This window comes from Dendrobium catenatum, unplaced genomic scaffold (assembly GCF_001605985.2).
Source record: "Dendrobium catenatum unplaced genomic scaffold, ASM160598v2 fragScaff_scaffold_1022, whole genome shotgun sequence".
Classification (NCBI taxonomy): Eukaryota; Viridiplantae; Streptophyta; class Magnoliopsida; order Asparagales; family Orchidaceae; genus Dendrobium; species Dendrobium catenatum.
In genome coordinates, this window is record NW_021319484.1 from 3,599,351 (window position 1) to 3,618,217 (window position 18,867).

General features: G+C 34.8%; 1 protein-coding gene across 1 annotated transcript in view; it reads left to right on the forward strand.

Moving 5' to 3' along the window:
* Positions 1 to 4,939: 4,939 nt before the first annotated feature.
* LOC110108112 (probable inactive ATP-dependent zinc metalloprotease FTSHI 2, chloroplastic) overlaps positions 4,940 to 18,867 on the forward strand; it is a 52,649-nt gene continuing 38,721 nt past the window's right edge. The window contains exons 1-5 of the mRNA XM_020838626.2: positions 4,940 to 6,319; positions 9,621 to 9,793; positions 9,940 to 10,041; positions 10,130 to 10,294; positions 11,215 to 11,355. Coding sequence (XP_020694285.1) covers positions 5,008 to 6,319; positions 9,621 to 9,793; positions 9,940 to 10,041; positions 10,130 to 10,294; positions 11,215 to 11,355 — 1,893 coding nt within the window. The 5' untranslated portion in view covers positions 4,940 to 5,007. The remainder of the gene's footprint in view (positions 6,320 to 9,620; positions 9,794 to 9,939; positions 10,042 to 10,129; positions 10,295 to 11,214; positions 11,356 to 18,867) is intronic.

Below are 18,867 nucleotides of genomic sequence, written 5' to 3' on the forward strand. Positions count from 1 at the left end.
CTGCACTTGTTGTTTTCTTTTTTGAAATATCCTTTAAGTTCTCCTGCATTTGAAATCTAACATCATGTGGAACATTCTTGCATGCTGCTATATTCCCTTTAACTCTTGCTAGATGTTGTTTCATTCTATTTATTCCTCCTCCTTGTACACATACACAATGCAAAACATTTGAAGTGTCTCTTCCCTCAGCTCCTTTAATCTCACTAAAATATTTCACGTAATATCCACCTTTTCACGCACACTACAACTTGAAGCTGCACTCTGAGTTCTAGATGCTTCCATCCTCATATATCAGCTAAATACAATCCAATAATGAATTTCATATGAATTATGAATTTAAAATTGAAAATTGACTTCCAAGCACATAAAAAATATGTTGACTGCAAATTGACTTCCAAGCACATAAAAATTTGACTTCAAAACATGGGTGCATCATTCTACATTGAACAATTCAAGTAGTCCTTACAACAAAAATAACATTTTTTTGAGTGAAAGTTGAAATTTGTATTCAAAGTGCCTACTTGAGGCAAACTCAAGTTTGTATTCTTATTTCCTTCATGACTTTTTTAATTTTCTTACCTATTATTTTATTGTTTCTAATTTATTGTTTTATGTTTTCTTTTTTTACAAGTCTATGAAAAATTTGTTGAGTTCTTTGAATGTAGACATGCAAAATGATAGAGTTGGCTTGAGCAAATGTTAAAAGACTTAAAAAATTGCAAATCAGATACACAACAAAGTCTAGAAAACCTTGGGATTATGATGAATTATGAGGATTAGCGCTCAATTATACTTAATTAGTTAATTTAATGGCTAAATCACATGGAAAATTAATAGATGCAATTCATTTTTGTTCCTTGATTTTTCCTTTTTATTTAATACTAGGTAAAATTTGTATTACTTTTACATGATACAACAACAAAATAACTCAAAACAAACATCAAGCCTTTATCCCACTATGTGGGGTCGGCTACATGAATCCTTTTTCTCCATTGTATCCTATTAAAAGTCAAATTCTCGTTTTAAATTACATTAAGTAAACGATCAAGTCTAAGATCCTCTATAACAATCAATCTTGTCTTACCCCTACCTTTCTTAACATTAAGTCAAATCTAATACCTCTACTCTCCCCTACACGGATCATCGCAAGGCCGCCGTTTTATGTGACCAAACCATCTAAGGCGACTTTCTCTAATCTTATATTCTACTGGAGCTACTCCAACCTTTTCACGTATATGCTCATTTCGAGTACTAAAGGTTTTACACTAAGCATCCTCTCTCTGCACACTTAACTTAGTATTATGCTTCTCTTTTAAAGGCCAACATTCGGCACCATAAAGCATTGCAGGCCTCACTACCATCTTATAGAATTTCCCTTAAGTTTGAGGGGTACATTTTATCCATAACAAGCCCGATGCATTCCTCACTTCAACCATCCAACTTGAATTCTGTTGATAATATCCCCATCTATTTCACCATCATCCTGAACAATAGATCCAAGATATCTAAAACGTGTACTCCTTATTAATAACTTGATCGCCCAAGTCACAAACCCCTCACTATGTCTATGACTACTAAAATTACACTCCATATATTCCGTTTTAGATCTACTCAAGCAAAAACCTTTAGACTCTAAGGTTGACTCCATAATTCAAGTTACCTTCAATCCCTCTCTAGTCTTATCAACAAGAAGAATATCATCAGCAAAAAGCATACACCAAGGTACATCCTCTTGCAAATGTCTAGTGAGAACATCCATGACTAAAGCAAAAAATATACGGTTAAGCGTGATTCCTTGATGTAACCCAACCAAATAGGGAAATACTTGGTCAATCCACTTGTGTTTGAACACAAGTAATAGCTTATGCATACATATCTTTAATGATTTGAATATAAGCATTATTGACTCCTTTCTTTTCAAGAACTCTCCATAGCACTTCTCTTGGTACTTTATCATATGCTTTTTCTAAATCAATAAATATCATATGTTAGATCCTCCTTATTTTTTCATTATTCTCCATCAACCTCTTTAATAAATGTATGGCTTCCATAGTCGACCTACCCGGCATGAATCCAAATTGATTTTGAAGAAAACATTAGTATCACGCCGCAACCTATGCTCCATAACTCGCTCCCATAGTTTTAAAGTATGACACATTAACTTAATACCTCTATAATTTGCACAATCTTGTGCATCACCTTTATTCTTAAAAATAGGAATTAACACTCATTCTCCACTCATCTCGCATCTTCTTAGTCTTCAAATTAGTATTAAAAAGTTTAGTAAGCCATGAAATTCCTTCATCTCCTAAGCATTTCCACACCTCTATTGGAATATCATCAGGTCCAATGGCTTTTCCACCCATCATTTTCTTTAAAGCCTCTCTAACTTCAGTTTTACTAATACGCCGATAAAAACAGAAATCTTTATTTTCATTAAGGGTGCTGAGGTCACTATAGTCAATCTTATTTTCACAATCTTCATTAAAAAGTTTAGCAAAATAACTCATCCATCTTTGTTGAATATCATCTTCTAAGAAAAGTATTTTTTGATCTTCATCTTTAATACAATTCACTTGAACTAAATCCTTACTACTCCTACCTCTTTGTTTGCAGTCTTATATAATTTTAAAATTAAAGTTTTTCAATAAACTATTTATGATATCACATATACTGATATACTAGCATCTTCTTCCTCACATTGATGCCACAAACCTGTTACAACCCTCTTGATTATTGATATATATCTGAAACAACCATATAAAAATTTTAAATAAAAATGACAACTAGATTGAGGGATTCAACAAATAAATAGATATTGCTAACAAATAATCATATTGAGATAACATGGAAATCCAATGAAATAAAAACTAAAATAGGAAAAAAATTCAAAGAAGCATTTAGATTTGAATGTAGGAAGATCCAAAAAGAAAAAAAAAAGTTAAACCTCACGGTAAACCAGCGGCTAGGATCGTCGGAGGAGTTCGCTGGCGGCTTGGATGATCGTGCTGTTGTTATTAAGAAAGGAAGTCATCCAACTAATTCAAAGAGAGAAAAAATGTTGAAAAAAAAAACAAATTTAAATCTCACGGTAGGAGGACGCCGCGGATGGGATGGTCGGAGGAGTTCGCCGCAGATGGGATGGTCGGAGGACGGGAGGAGTTCGCCGCGGTTGGGATGCTTCGATCGACGAGCGAGTAGGGGAACACCGAAACAGCCGCTGCTTCAGTCGTCGACTTTGAGCGAGTAGAGGAACAACCGAACAATGAATCCATTGAATCGCTATTTAGGGTAGAGGAGTGTCAGGAGCGATTCCCAGCCTCATTACACGCGTGTGATCATTTTTGGACGGCTGAGATTCGCTAATCTTAGAACCGGCCGGTTCTTCAAAACCAACCCGGTTCGGCAGTTCACCGATTCAACCGGGTTCTTGATCGATTTTTTGCCGGTTTCGCTTACAGTCGGTTCTTTTGGCAAACTGGACCGCCCGCCGGACTGGTTCGTGGTTAAACCGGTCGAACCGGCCCAGTTTTGAAAATGTTGATATTGAAAAAGGAATGCAGCATTGAAATTCTATGGACACTTTGGATATTGCATTTTGTTATGTTGGTCTTAAAAGATCCTTTCGTATCTTCATATATATATTTTTATCTGAACAAAATAAAGAACAAATATTAGTTTACTATCCATATTGAGAAAATAATTAACATACATAAATTTCCAAATTCTCTCTTGCAAAAAAATAAAATGAAATACATAATAAATATAAAAAAAAATGCAATGAAAGCGTAGCAATAGAGCGACTAAAGCGTAGTGAAATCCCAGTGAAAGAAATAATAAAAGTTTCACAGAACTTCAAAAACATAGTCAAAATAGAGAAAAGCACAGTGAAAGCACAACCAAGCAAAAGCACAATAAAAGTGTAGTTAAACCACAATAACAAATGCGTGGTGAAAGAGCAGTGACAATAGCCATTAAAAATATACTTAGATATTTTAAAGATGTGCTACCTACTTTTGAAAACTGAAGTAGTTATACAGACTAATAGAATGCAAGAAAATTCACAGTGAAATCACACTTAAAGCACAATTAAAACAAGGCTAAAATGAAAAAAAAAAAATAACTCAACAATTTAAAAGCAAACAAAAAGCAACCTAGTTTTTAAAATAGAAGAATTTGGTATGGTATTGAAACTTGTGAATATGCAAGAAAAGCGCATATAAAGATGCAACAAGTCCTTGCACTTGCTTGCACGTGGTGACAAACTTTTGCACCAACTGAAATGTCGAAGGAATGCATTGAAACATCTGGAATATCGAACAAGAGAGAAAGTGAGCAGTGAAATACCGTGATGAAAAATAAAATGACCTAGGTCTAAGCTTTTGAACTCTTGCGAATTCAATTTTTTCATCTCTAGATCTGATTGGATTGGTTGGACTAACAAGACATAAATAAAAAATAAAATTCAATTAAATTTTTAAGTGTCAACTCCAAATATCAAAATTTAATTGAAGTACGGACGCCACATCCTCATAGAATTAGGGGTGTCAATATTTGACACGACACGAGAACCCGACCCAGACCCGACCCGAAAAATCCGGGTTGGACCCGACCCGATTTCAAAATGGGTCGGGTTCGGGTTGAACCGACGGGTTGCCGGGTCAACCTGCGAACCCGCCGCGACCACGCCGCTGCCGCGCGACCCCGTTACCACGCCGCTACCGCGCGACCACGCCTTTCCCGGGTCGGGTTGGGTCAATCCAGCAACCCGTCGGGTTGGGTCCGGGTTCACATTTCCGACCCATTTACCTAACCGGGTCGGGTTAGGATCGACTCATTTGAACCGGATCAATTCTGAATCCGACCTGAACCCGACCCATGACCCGAAATTGACACCCCTACCTACATAGAATCATTTCTCCATTTTGTGCCTCTTTCCTTTCCATTCGATACACGGGGCAACGCCCGTTTCGCTACTGTCGACGGGATTTCCTGGAGCTCACAACTATGCGCTCTGTATTTTTACCTTCTTTCCATCCCATACCTATCTTCTCTTGCAATCGAAGATTGACCCCTTCCTTCTCATTTCCCTCTATCATTTCCTGCAAATGTGAACGGTTTAAGGAACCCGAAGAGAAAGAAAAGAGCTTAAACTATGCTAGGTTGCTCCAATTCTCGGTAACACTAACCGTGATCTCCTCCTCAATCCCACAAGCTCTCGCTCATGCCAAGGTAGCTGAGAAGAAGCGCGCGTCCAAGAAATCCCCAGAAGCTCTCTCTCCAAATGAGCTCAAGGCTTGGTCTCGCGGACTCCCGACCGTCGGCAACAGGATTCCATACACTGAGCTGCTAAAGCTCAGAGAAGAGGGCAAGCTTAAGCACATCGTTAAGCTCCCCACTGCGCCTCTTAGGCAAAGGGCCGATCCTGTTCTTGCGGTTTTGGACGATTCTAAGGTTGTGAGAACAGTCCTACCCACAATTGAGAGGGATTCCAAGTTCTGGGAATCATGGGACTCTTTGCAGCTGAATTCTCTGTGCATCAATGCATATACTCCCCCGGACAAGAAGCCAGAGCTTCCTTCACCTTATCTAGGTTTTTTGTTGAAGGTTCCAACCTTTATTTTCACTTTTATAAAGCCAAAGCCGAAGTCCAAGCGGGCTCTTGAGCTTGAGAGGGAGCGGAAGGAGCTGGCAGCAAGGAGGAAAGCCGAGCTAGCAACCCTGAGAGAAGAGAGGCGAATTATGGAGAAGGCGCTTATAAACCAGAAGAAAATGGAGGACAGAAAGAGGAGATTGAAAGAAAGGAAGGCCAAGTACAAGGATTCCCTTAAGCAGGCCAGGAAAAATTACCAAACCAATGCACGAAAGTGGGCTAGCTTGGCCAGGGATCAGAATGTTGCAACTGTGCTAGGGTTGCTGTTTTTTTTTGTCTTTTATCGAACGGTTGTGCTTAGCTATAGGAAGCAAAGGAAAGATTATGAGGATAGGTTGAAGATTGAGAAGGCAGAGGCAGAGGAGAGGAAGAAGTTGAGGCAGTTGGAGAAGGAGATGACAGGACTTGAGGATGCTGTGGAGGATGATGGTGAAGAGAGAGAAGGAGAGCAAAACCCTTACCTTCAGATGGCGAAGAAATTCATGCGGTCCGGTGCTAGAGTACGGAGAGCCCATAGTAAGCGTCTTCCTCAGTACATGGAGAGAGGCGTTGATGTGAAGTTTAAGGATGTTGCTGGGCTTGGAAACATCAGGCTTGAGCTTGAGGAAATTGTTAAATTTTTCACCATGGGAGAGGTTTACCGAAGACGAGGTGTGAAAATTCCAGGTCAGGATCGTACCCCTATGTATGCTCAAAAAAGATTGAAATTTAGTTACCAAGTTTTCCTTAATGTTAAATTTTGAACTTTGCTGGGTGATTTTATTTCTTAAACCTGAAAATTTTAGCTGATTCAAGTTCAGCTGACAATTTATTCACAATGTTATATGGCTTTTTAAATCTGTTAAATAAAAAATAATGTAGCTTACAAAATCATTCAGTAGTTTGCATTGGCTTTTAGTCATATTGCCCTCATCCCGTACACGTGCCACAAGCCATCCAACCAAAATTAACCACGTCGTTCTGTACACCTGCCAGAATCCATCAAACCAGAACTAACCACCACTTGTATCACCCCAACTCCTGCCACAGTAAACATGGCATCCATTCTTAAATTTCTGCGTGGAATGACAGTTATAAGCAGTATCTAAATTGAAGCGACTTATCAAACAGAACCTTCTGATATATATATATATATATATCCAAGATTTTTTGGTTGATTGTCAAACACCCAACTAACGGATCAAAATGAGCTGCATATGACATTGAAATATGAGCCATACCTTTTCAAGCTTGAACAAGCTATGTCTCTTTTATGATTGGTTAATTAATTATTGTAGCCGAATGTCAGTTGATTATGAGCCCCATAAAGTTCAGAATATCTTTCATAAGCTGGAGCTTCTTGGCTTTGAGTTGAATTTATGTTGAGCAGAGTAATGATTGGAGATAAATCACTGATAGAGTGTGAGATGGGTGGTGAGAAGAGACTAAGTGAGGTCTGATGGAACTTGTGATAAATATTAGAGAGATAAAGTTGTGGCATAAATTTTAGTTTTTCTTTAGTATTGTCTTTATTGTAACTTATTGATCATTATCTAATGTGGATTAAGATGAAAATAAATTTAGTGTAATGTGTTATTTTATGCAGGTCAAACCAATTGATGGCCTTGAATGTGGTACTAGATATAATTATCTCACTCTATCTTTATATATGCTTATAAGAAGATTTTTATTCTTGTTCCACCTGGTTACCTGGATGTTTAAAGTGCTATTTCAGATGAAATGAAGTCTTTGGAAAAATATCGAGCATAGGTTTTTAGTTAGGTGGAAAGTCAAGTTTCTTTCAAATGATTCCTGAATGATATTTCATAAATTACAAAAGCTAGCCTTTTATGTCTTGGATGATACATGGTTATTAACTCTAGAGTTTTCTGCCCTTTAGTTTATGCAATACAAGCTACTAACTTGGTCAAGTCATCCTGCAAAAGCCCAACTGGCTATAAGCTAATTTCAAGGATTCAAATCAGACCAAAAAAAAATCATAACTATTTCAACTCTTTTTTGATGAACTTTCATTTATTTTTATTTTCATTAGGTTAAATTATTATAACCTGCATAATGTTAAATTTGAATTTAAATAGTTGTTATTGCATAGTATTAGATTTGCTTTCAAATAATTAGCATTATCCTTGTACCTATTTGTATAAATAATGAACCATGATTTAAAATTTATTATGGTTATTAATGAATAAATGAAGTTCAGTAATTTCTAAGGCTAATTGAGGGCTCTTTGAATTCAAGTTATTTGCTGATCACTTTTAGTTGTTGACTCATAGTTTTTCTCTTTTTCTCCATCATGTTGTTTGGCAGATTGATCTATTTTTCTATCCTTTATTATACTGATTGTGAGTCAAGATATGTAAACTTCCAAACAAAAATATTGAGAAGTTGTTCTACGTATCCTCAGATACATCAAGAAGTCACCAAGGAAAGGAATACCTTTCCCTAAGAATGACTATCTTAATGTGGAAGCTCTTTTCTAATTTTGATCATGTTAGATCATTTGACTATTAAAAATCATATTTGGATATTGTATATTTATCAGAGATAATTTGGTCAAATGGAAGAGTGCAGAGCTGACAAAGTCTACATGTGAATTAATTTGTCTTGCGCTAGTTTGGTTTTCCAATAATACAACCCACGGTCTTAATCTGTGACAACCAAGTTGCCATTTACATTGCCAGTAATCCCGCATTTCATAAAAGAAAAAAATACGTTGAGGCTGACAACACTTAAATCTGAGATGTTGTGTTGTTGAGATAGATCTTTACTCATTTTTGTAGCTTAAAATAACTAACATATAAATTTCCCAAGGCTTTGGGTCCCCCTTCAGTTTTCTAAATTACATAACTAAGTGTTACTCTCATAAATGCAATGTTTTAAATTGCGTATTCGGGTATTGAGACATTTTTCGTTCGTGAGGCGAGGCGTAAGCCTCAAGGCGTTTTGAGGCGTAAGCCTCAAAATCAAAAAATTGCGTAAACAGAAAATGATAAATTTTGCATATAGCAATGAGTAAATAATATATAAAACATAAAAATAATATATAAGAGATATTTTGAGCGGTACCGGAACAAAATTTTATTGTAAGAGTTATTTTGAGTGGTACCGAGCGGTATTGGCTCGGTACCGAGCATGTACCTAGTCGTACTGATCATGTACTGCTCAGTACCGAGCATGTACTGCTCAAGGCGCGCATATACCTGCTCGGTACCAAGCGGTATTGGCTCGGTACCGAGCATTTACCTAGTGGTACGAGCATTTACTGCTCAGTACCGAGCATTATTTTTAGAGGCGTCCCTCTCAACCGTGAGGCGAGGCGCGCCTCAGTAAACTTGAGGCGTACGCCTCAAATCTTGAACTCATTGCGTAGGCTTTGAGGCTTAAATGGACGAAATTGCGCTGAGGCACGCCTCTTATTGCGCAATTTTAAACCATGCTTGAATGTATAGCTTGAGGCAAAGTGTCAGTATTAAAAATACTATTTTAGAGTTATTGTATGTCAGTCGTTTAATGATGTGAGATTTCTACGGAGACAGACGCAATCATTTCTAATCATATGTTATTATTTTTGCATATTTCTGTGATGCTAACATTAGCACTCAACTTCTTCATGGGAAAGGACAACGAGTTTTTTTTTTTTTGCTTTGACTAGGATCACTCTGCTCAATTCGTGGCTTTTAGTTTGTTTGGTAATATGTTCCTCTACGTTGCTCTATGTAGCAAGCAACATCCATCTCTACAAGAATAATAATGATTTTATTTTACACCATAGCATAGCATATTATTTCCAAACAAAGCCTAATTTTGTAAGCCGGTGCATGGTTGATCCATCAAATAATGCTAGTTCACTACCTCAAACATTGTAGGCATTTTCATTATCTTTCATAATATTGTTTTTCAACAATGGTTATTGAGATGCTATTTTTTTTTCTTGTTTTTTCACATTTCTTTACATAACATTCTTCAGGAGGCATACTTTTATGTGGTCCACCTGGCGTGGGTAAGACTTTATTGGCAAAAGCTGTGGCGGGGGAAGCTGGTGTCAATTTTTTCTCGATTTCTGCTTCACAGTTTGTTGAAATTTATGTTGGGGTTGGTGCATCACGTGTACGTGCACTTTATCAGGAAGCAAGAGATAATGTAAGCTAACTGGTGTCACGTTGTTTGAACATTAATAGAAAATTAAGTCAGGCTGGTTGCATGCAAACACAATTTTTTGCTTGTAGAACAATCAAATGCCGTTTTCTCTCCCACATGAATGCTGCTAATTATTTTGGTTCATATAGGCTCCTTCAGTCGTGTTCATTGATGAGCTTGATGCTGTTGGTAGAGAGCGGGGATTAATTAAAGGTTCTGGCGGACAAGAACGAGATGCTACTTTAAATCAGGTAGTTTAAAAAGTAAAGTCATGAAATGTTTAGTTTCAATTTGGAACTTACTATTTTTTCTTAATTTTCTCTCTTTGGATTGTTGAAGCTGCTTGTTTGCTTGGATGGATTTGAAGGAAGAGGTGATGTTATCACTATTGCTGCAACAAACAGACCTGATATTCTTGACCCTGCCCTTGTTCGTCCTGGGCGTTTTGATAGAAAAATATATATTCCAAAACCCAGTCTAGCTGGTCGAGTTGAGATTCTGAAGGTATCCTTCTCTCAAAATATTTAATGTGCTAATGTCTATTTCTTATATGAATATCTTAACTACATGTAAGAAAATCTTAACTTAGATGCTTTTTTTTGCCTTTGCTCAGTCTTTTACCCGTGATTTTTTTAAGCAACCCTTTTCCTTCTCCTTGAGCCAAACTCAGGTTTTGTTTGGTAATGCTGTGTCAGTGTTCTCACTAAGAAATATGAACTGCTTTTGTGTTGGGGAAGTAAATCCACTCAACGAACACAAACAAGAAGACAAAATCAAATTCCACGTAGAACTAATATTTTCAAGTGCTTGCACCATTGTCACTAAGATGTGAAGTGTATGTAGGCATGGGAAGAAATTTTGTTGTGTACCATGTAGATAAAGCTTGTGGTATGGTAACATTATGTAAATATGGAAGAAACAACTTGTTATCAAGCCAACTCTTATAAGTCACTTGCCATGAGCTAAAATATAAAAAGATATTCCGCTATTCAGAATGGTTATATGATCTCTCAAATGTATAATTTTTTTTTTTTAGATTTTCTGAGCTGCTAGTCCTAGAAGGGAGCTTCAGTCTAAATTCAAAATGCCACAAAGGATCTATCTATATCAGTTTTTTCCAGTTTTTAATCCCCCACAATTAGAAGTAGGAAAGGACTTGGTCAATAAATGCTTTTTTGAGGTCCAAATGTAGTGAGGTAAGCCATTTTGTAGCATTCAAAAATTGATATGTGAACATTTTTGGCAGCTTTGAATTTCATTGAGAGGTTTAGTCAGTTATTTTTGAAAGTATCGTGATGTGGATTATTACTTGAGGAATTTTTTTTGTAGTATAATCTGCTTGTTAATGGTCACCAAAATACATTTTTTTACATAGGTTACTGGTGATGCATCATTGACCGAATATAGGAAGTTATATTTGACAGGTGCATGCTCAGAAGAAACCCATGGCAGAAGATGTAGATTATGTTGCTGTTGCTAGCATGACAGAGGGAATGGTTGGTGCTGAGCTGGCCAACATAGTTGAGATTGCAGCCATAAATATGATGAGAGATGGAAGAGTTGAGGTATACATGTCTCTTATGATGCTTGAGTTTATTTTCTTACTTCCAATCATCTAGTTTATCATAGAAGCAGAGGCTAATACTTTGGTATATTGTTTTACTTACAATATGTGCAGATTCAGTTAAATATTATCTTCTGAATTTGTATTTCAGTATGCGCAGGCCTACTGAATATTTTTCTTTGATTTTAACAACCACTTTTTGCTTGTGAAAGATACATTATCTATTTGATTGTTTTTTTCCTTCGTGAAGGAGCTTTTCCGTATAGTTTCATTATCATTGTCAGTCTCATCACTACCATATGATCTGCTACATTTATTTTTAGTCAAAGGTTAGTATTAAACTTGGTCCATGCATTAAAAAGGTCAAGGAATTGCATTATCGGTTCACTAGTTCAATTTGTCAATCATAGAAAATATAATAATTGTAAATAATTCTAGGTATATAAAGAGAGATTTACTATTCTGAAAATAAGATATATAATCATTACATTATTTAATATTTGTATATACTAAAAATAGACGAAAGAAATAAAAAATATTTTAAATGCAAATAAAAGCTGCAATTTAAAGATGTATTTGAACATGAAATATGAGTGCAATAAGCTAAATTTAAAGCTAATTTAAGTAATATTTGCCAGCTAATGATCAAGCCACACGTTTTTGCATACTATTCTTTCAGTTTAGGTGGATGGTTAGCTGTGTGGTTTATGAATAACTTATATCTATCTCTTAGATATATTTCTGGACCATATGTTAATGAATGGAGTTGTAGGCATAATGACGGAGGTATTAGAAATACGGATCTCTGTTGTTGCATGGTGTATGCTCCCTTAATTTTCTTCTTTCATCATCACTCTCTGCTGTAGCATTATTCTTGTTTAGACCTTTAGTTTCTATTTGTTCAACTTTACGTATCTCCCAAAACAACTCCAATCATGCTACCTTTGGTCAACCCCTTTCCTTTTTGAGACGTTTCTTATTAAAGTCTAGTTTGTTACCTAATTGTTGCTTTATCTTATCGTTTAGGTGTCTAATTATCTCATTCTCTTTTTATCATCCATCTCCATTGTTGCTACCATAAAATGGTGGCCTTCTGATGACCTGGTTAGGAAAGTAGATGTTTTATATTGGACTTATGTTATGAAAGTTAGAGGTAGATCTAAAGAGACTTGGTTAGAAAATATTAGAAATGATATTCCTTTATTAGATTTGAATGAGAATTTGACTCTTAACAGGTGAAAATGAGGAAAAAGAATTCTTATCTTATACTATCTTATCTTATACTAATAAAGGGTTGATGTTATAAGAAAATAGATAATATAACTATATAAGATAGTATAAGATAAGAAACATGTAACAACAACAACAACAACAATAACATCAACCCTTTATCTCACTACATTCTTTTAGGCACCGAACCTTTTCTTTGAGAAACATTTTTGTGAAATTGCCAAGAGGCCAAATCTTTTTCTTTAAGGTTGAAAATATATTTTTGTTTTCATCTGTGGGCTCTATATATACGTGAACAGGTTCGAGTAGCTCCATTGCTATATAAGAGTAGCCTTAGATGGTTTAGTCACATAAAGCATTGGTCTTTCAATTACCTTGTTAAGAGAGTAGATGTATTAGATTTGACTTATGATAGAATGCTAGAGATATACGTAAATTGACTTGGTTAGAAAATATTAAAAATGACTTTTTTTTTAAAATTAAATTTAAATGAGAATTTGACTCTTTACAGGACACAATGGAGAAAAATGATTCATTTAGTTGACCCCACGTAGTGGGATAAAGGCTTGATGTTATTTTTGTTATTGCTGTCTTATCTATGTTAGAAAATATTAGGAATGACCTTTCTTTATTAGATTTAAACGAGAATTTGTTCTTTAATAGGACACAATGGAGAAAAAGGATTCATGTAGCCGATCCCACGTAGTGGGATAAAGGCTTGATGTTGTTGCTGTTGTTGTAGCACCTCAGCCTCTCCACATTCAGGAGAGATTTAACAGATTTGCTGAGTCAAATTTTTTGGTGGCAGTGAGATTTTGTCGTCTTTTTGCAAAGACTTGAGATTTGAGTTCAGATTTTCCATAGGTGTAAGCCTCTATGGTTAACTAAACCTTCTAGTGATGAGAGGACACTTTCAAGTAAGGTTACTCGTTATGCGGGCACTAAGCACCCATTGTATAGTAATAATAGATTTGATGTTTATGATTTAAAATTTATCACCTTGCATTTAATGCAGATGGTGGTGGAATAACTTGTGTAGCACCTGCATCAAGAATTGGACCTACTAAGATGCTGACCAAGAGAGCTATGCTAAAAAGAAATGAACTCATTACCAGGATCCAAATGAAGAAAATATAGAAAATTTCATGTATTTTCATTTTCCAAAATAGTTTTAATATAATTGTGTTGTAGCGGATTAGAGTGTATTGGTGTGGACTTGAGTGCACCCAAGTGGTTTTGTGTGAGTGTGAGTGAGTGTATTGGCCAACCTTGTGAGTGTGTTTTGTTGAGTTTATCAACATAAAGGGACAGCCAAGTGGAATGGAGGAAGTACTTATGGTAGTTATTATGATGTGTGGCCTGCCTCACAGCCCTCTGAAACTCCTTTAATTCGAAATTCTTCATGTGTGTATATTTTTGACTTCATTTGTGAATAAAAAATGATTATTGTTGTATGAAGGAACTTTTAAAATTTAAGTCCTGGTGGCTTGATTCAAGGAAGAAAGCTTGGTGGCTTGATCCATGAACATGGTTTGGTAATCATGTTTACTTGTACTTGACTTTGGTGAGTCTTTTGCCTTATATGTGCCTGTGTTTGAGTATATCTACTCAAACTTCTATAACTTTTATGTGGAATGTTTATATATTATTTAGTGTTGTATCAGTTAATTTTTAAATAAATTTTCCTACCATTTTGAGTAAGAGTGTACCTGATCTATTTAGATTCTTTTGTTCGTTTGGTGGATCAATACTTGTTGAAATCTTGTGTAAATTTTAGGGATTGATCTAAACATTTCGTTGAACAATTTTAATGTAATGCCGCCTCTTGATCTCGTTGTTTTATATTTGACCAAAAATCCAAAATCCTAATTCCTATTTTGGTTAGAAAATATTAGGAATGACCTTTCTTTATTAGATTTAAACGAGAATTTGACTTTTAATAGGACACAATGGAGAAAAAGGATTCATGTAGCCGACCCCACGTAGTGGGATAAAGGCTTGATGTTGTTGTTGTTGTTGTTGTAATTAGTTACAATTCCTAAAATTATAAAAAATTGTGGAAACTTTGCTAAGTATCTCCACTATCATTTCCTTGTAGATTTTTTTAAATCCACCAAGTGTTTTAGGATTTGGAATTATTTTCTCAAATTAGTCACTTTTGGGTAGACATGACCTAGATTGAGCCTAGGGCCAAGTTAACCAACCTAAGCCCTACCAATTGACCCCATATATTCTAGATCATCACATAACAATATTTTAAGCATTCCCTTACAAATTGCCAGAAGATTCCACCACCACATCAACGATGATGAATCTGATTAAGATCTCATGATTCTATTATTATGTGATATCATAGTTATAGTCCACTTAGTCAATAGAGGATGTTAACTAAACTTGATCAAAGGATTGTTGTTAGCAATCATGGTTGCTTCATCAAAGGGTATCTTATAGACATGAGATGATTGTTTGTCTAAGAGGATAAATTCAAGCCGATCTTATCTAATAGAGGGCTTTATTCTTTATCAAGTATATTATATGATTCATTACACAAGATTTTTAGTGGTAGGAAAACATATGGGCTCTAGCCATGCCCGCAATTTAGTGGTATTTTTTCGTATCAAAATCACTTGATCACAAAGCCCTAGTCATAATCATTTATGTGTTGTGCCATTTGGTGATAAACCATCAATTAATACTTGTCACGTCTTTACTTGCAGAAGATTATTTGAAAATGAATCTTAATAGCATTCTTGATAAGTCATTTGCTCCTTGTGAGCTAGAGTTATTCTTAAATTTATTTTTTTTGACAACGGTTGTGGAGGATGAATGAATTTTACTTTAATTTATTATGAGTAGATATTACTTGAATATTTTAAATATTTATAAATGTTTAATTTTAAATTTTTATTGAAGTTTGAGTCATAAGTGATTAACTTTAAGATTAAAGAAATTTTAAAAATCATTTGTTCTTTGATTGAGATTTTCTATTAAGACAACCTTTATCAGTATGGCATTAAAGTCACTTAAAATATTTATATTTTCATTATAAAAGCTTGATTTTTGAGAATTGACCCATTTGACTGATATTTACTTTCAACACGACCATCATCTGAGTGGTATTAAAGTCATTTAAAATATTTATATTTGCATTATGAAAATATGATTTTTGCGAATTAACCTCTTCGGTTGAGATTTACTTTTAATAGGATCATCATTGGGTGGTGGCATTCAAGTCACTTAAAATATTTTTGTTTGCAAAGTGAGGATTTAATTTTGAGAATTAATCTATTGTTTGTTATTTACTTTCAATGCTGTCATCATTAAGAAGTCCAATTCTTTTCATTTTGGTATTTGAAACTTGTTAACGTTGCTTATTTGCGAGTAGATGATTAGGTTCGATATGAGTTAATATGACATTTTGATAATAAAATCTCCTCCCATTGAGATTTAGTTTCAACATGGCCATTATCAATGATTGAATATTTTCAAAATTTTGTTAACCTTGTTAACTCTATTAACTAGCAGAGGATTGAGTCTAATCTTTGTTCATAATTCTAACTTGTGCATCATTCTTGATTCGTACTTTAAAAGTTGATGCATTATTTGGAGCACATGCAGTTGATTTCAATTTCAAAACAGACTTTAGTTTAACTTGCCTTTAATTATGCATAGCATTCTCAGACTTCAATTTCACTCGTTTAACACGTTTGCTAGAGAAAATGAGGGGAGTTAAATTTTTTTTAAACTAATGTGCGCACTTTTCAAATTATTTGCATGCTTTTTGGTGCACTTACATAGTGCATTCACATGCTTTCAATGTGCTTTATGCGCTTTTCAGTGTGTTCATACGATGCACTTGAACATTTTTTTAGGTATTTGCATAATGCATTCACAAGTCTTGTAATATATATTATTTATTAATTTTTCTTATTTTTAAATAATATTGTATTTTTCGACGAAGCTACACACTTTTTGAAGCAACATCATACTTTTTGTCGTTGATATGCTTGTTAAGGTGATGACTCACTTTTCAAGGTGGTTTCATGCTTCATGGAGGCTGTGACATACTTCTCGAGATAGTGGTACACTTCTTGAGGAAGCAATGCTCTTTTTTATATGATGGCACATTTTTTGTTGCAGTCATATGATGAAATTATATGCTTTTTTGATGCACTTGCACAATGTATTTGCACTACTTCAGTTTATTTGCATGCTCTTTGATGAGCCCACGTCAACATGTTCACACAATTTTTCAATATATATTATTTATGATTTTTTTTTTTAATATAATTGTGTGCTTTTCAGGACAGCTGCATGCTTTTCAAGTAGTCATGTATATTTTTGTGGTGTAGCATGCTTTTAGAGACAATCACACACTTTTTGGTGGTATAGCATGCTTTATAAGGGTGTTATATGCTTCTTAATATGGTGGGACTATGCTAGAAGCCATTGCGCTTGAATTTAAATTTTATATTTGATGTGTGCAAGATCCTTAAAATAACAATATTTGATTATTTATTTGTGCATTTATCGTTTTTGTTTGACATTAAATTATGCATAATATTTAATTTGAGATTTTAAATGACAAATTCTATCCACTTACATGTATGCTGCGGATCTAGTGGTGTGGAAGGTGACTTAGATTCCTTTTTAGTTTCCCTAATCTATTAAATGAGGTGTCATTTCTTTGTATTTGCATTTGATTAATACGAGCTGAATATACATTGCATCTTTTCATTTTTTAAAATACGAAGATTATTAAATTCATTTTTATTCCAAGTTAATCTATTGAGTGGGTTTTAGGGTTTGCAAGTGTTCTTAGCAGTGATAGGAGAGTTTTGTGCTCGCAAGCGAGCTTTTCATTGTTACAAGTCCCTTGTAAGTTCATATTTAATCAATGTCTTGTTTTCATTTTTTTCAAATTTTATTTAATTGCATTTTATTTATTTAAAAAAAATATCATTTTAGGTATGGTTCTCTGTTTGTCCACTTAGGTTGAATTTCGACAACCTCTTAGTATCTTCCCTATGTAGTGGGCATCCACGAGGAGTGCTAGGCTTGCCCATAAAAAGTGGGATGGTCAATGTTGTACGACACTGGCCGGTAGTCTTTTATCTTCATAAGCTTACAAAAATCCATAGGATCTTCGTCACCTGTATGAGCAAAAGTGCGAATTTCTTTGTTGAGTTGGAATAATGTACACTGATTATTATTTCACTAATTTCCATGCCTTATTGAAATTATACGTATGAGTACTTATTCACAATTTCTCCATTGCATTGGAACAATTCACATGGGTACTTAATTTTAGGATCTCGGAATTATACCTTCGAGATAAAGTTACGAGGTGTCGATGAGGAAATTGGCGCGCTGACGAAGGCATAATTTTTTTCTTGCAAACCTTTTTTCATTTTTTTTCCCCTTTCATTTTTTTGATTATATATATAAGAAGGGTGTTGGAGAAGGCTATGGAGGGAAAGAGGGTAGATGAGAGAGAGAGAGAGAGAGAGAGAGAGAGAGAGAGAGAGAGAGAGAGAGAGAGAGAGAGAGAGAGAGAGTGATTGAAGAACCTCTCTCTATTTAGAGAGAATATGGTGGTAAGAAAGGCTAGGCTAGTTTTTTTTTTTTTGATAATTACAGATTGCATTAAATTAAATAAAAACTAAGTACAAGTACCAAAGTGATCACATTCCTTCTCTAACAATCTAACCAATGAAGGAGGAATGTTGCCAAAGGAGAAGCTATCAAAAATAAAATTATTTTGTAAAGCAAGAGTAGCACAATGATTTGCTACTTTATTACAATTTCTTTTGACATGATGAAAAAATATCTTATTGAAGTCATTTTGAAAGAATAACTCATTTTCCACCCAATTATCCAATTTCCAGTTGGATTTATTCATTGAATCTTGAATGAATTTGATGATGTTAAGATTATCACTTTCAATGATAACCCCTTTTCTCTCCATCATCCAACTTTGTATGTATTCCCTTATTGCCATTATCGCCTCCATCTCTAATTGTGCCACATCCCAATGAACTATATTATTCCCGAACGCAATGATCAGCTTTCCTTTATAGTCTCTAAATATGCCTCCAATTCTAGCTTGGTTTGAACTTAATATTGAAGCATCAACATTAATTTTTATCCAATCTAGAGATGGAGGGTACCAAATTTCGTCGAACTCCCTTAGGAGATTAGCACCCCAGTTATCTAGAATTAGATTTGATTGGATCATAGCAATTGATAGAACATTTTCTACAGTCATAGATGAAGAAATAGG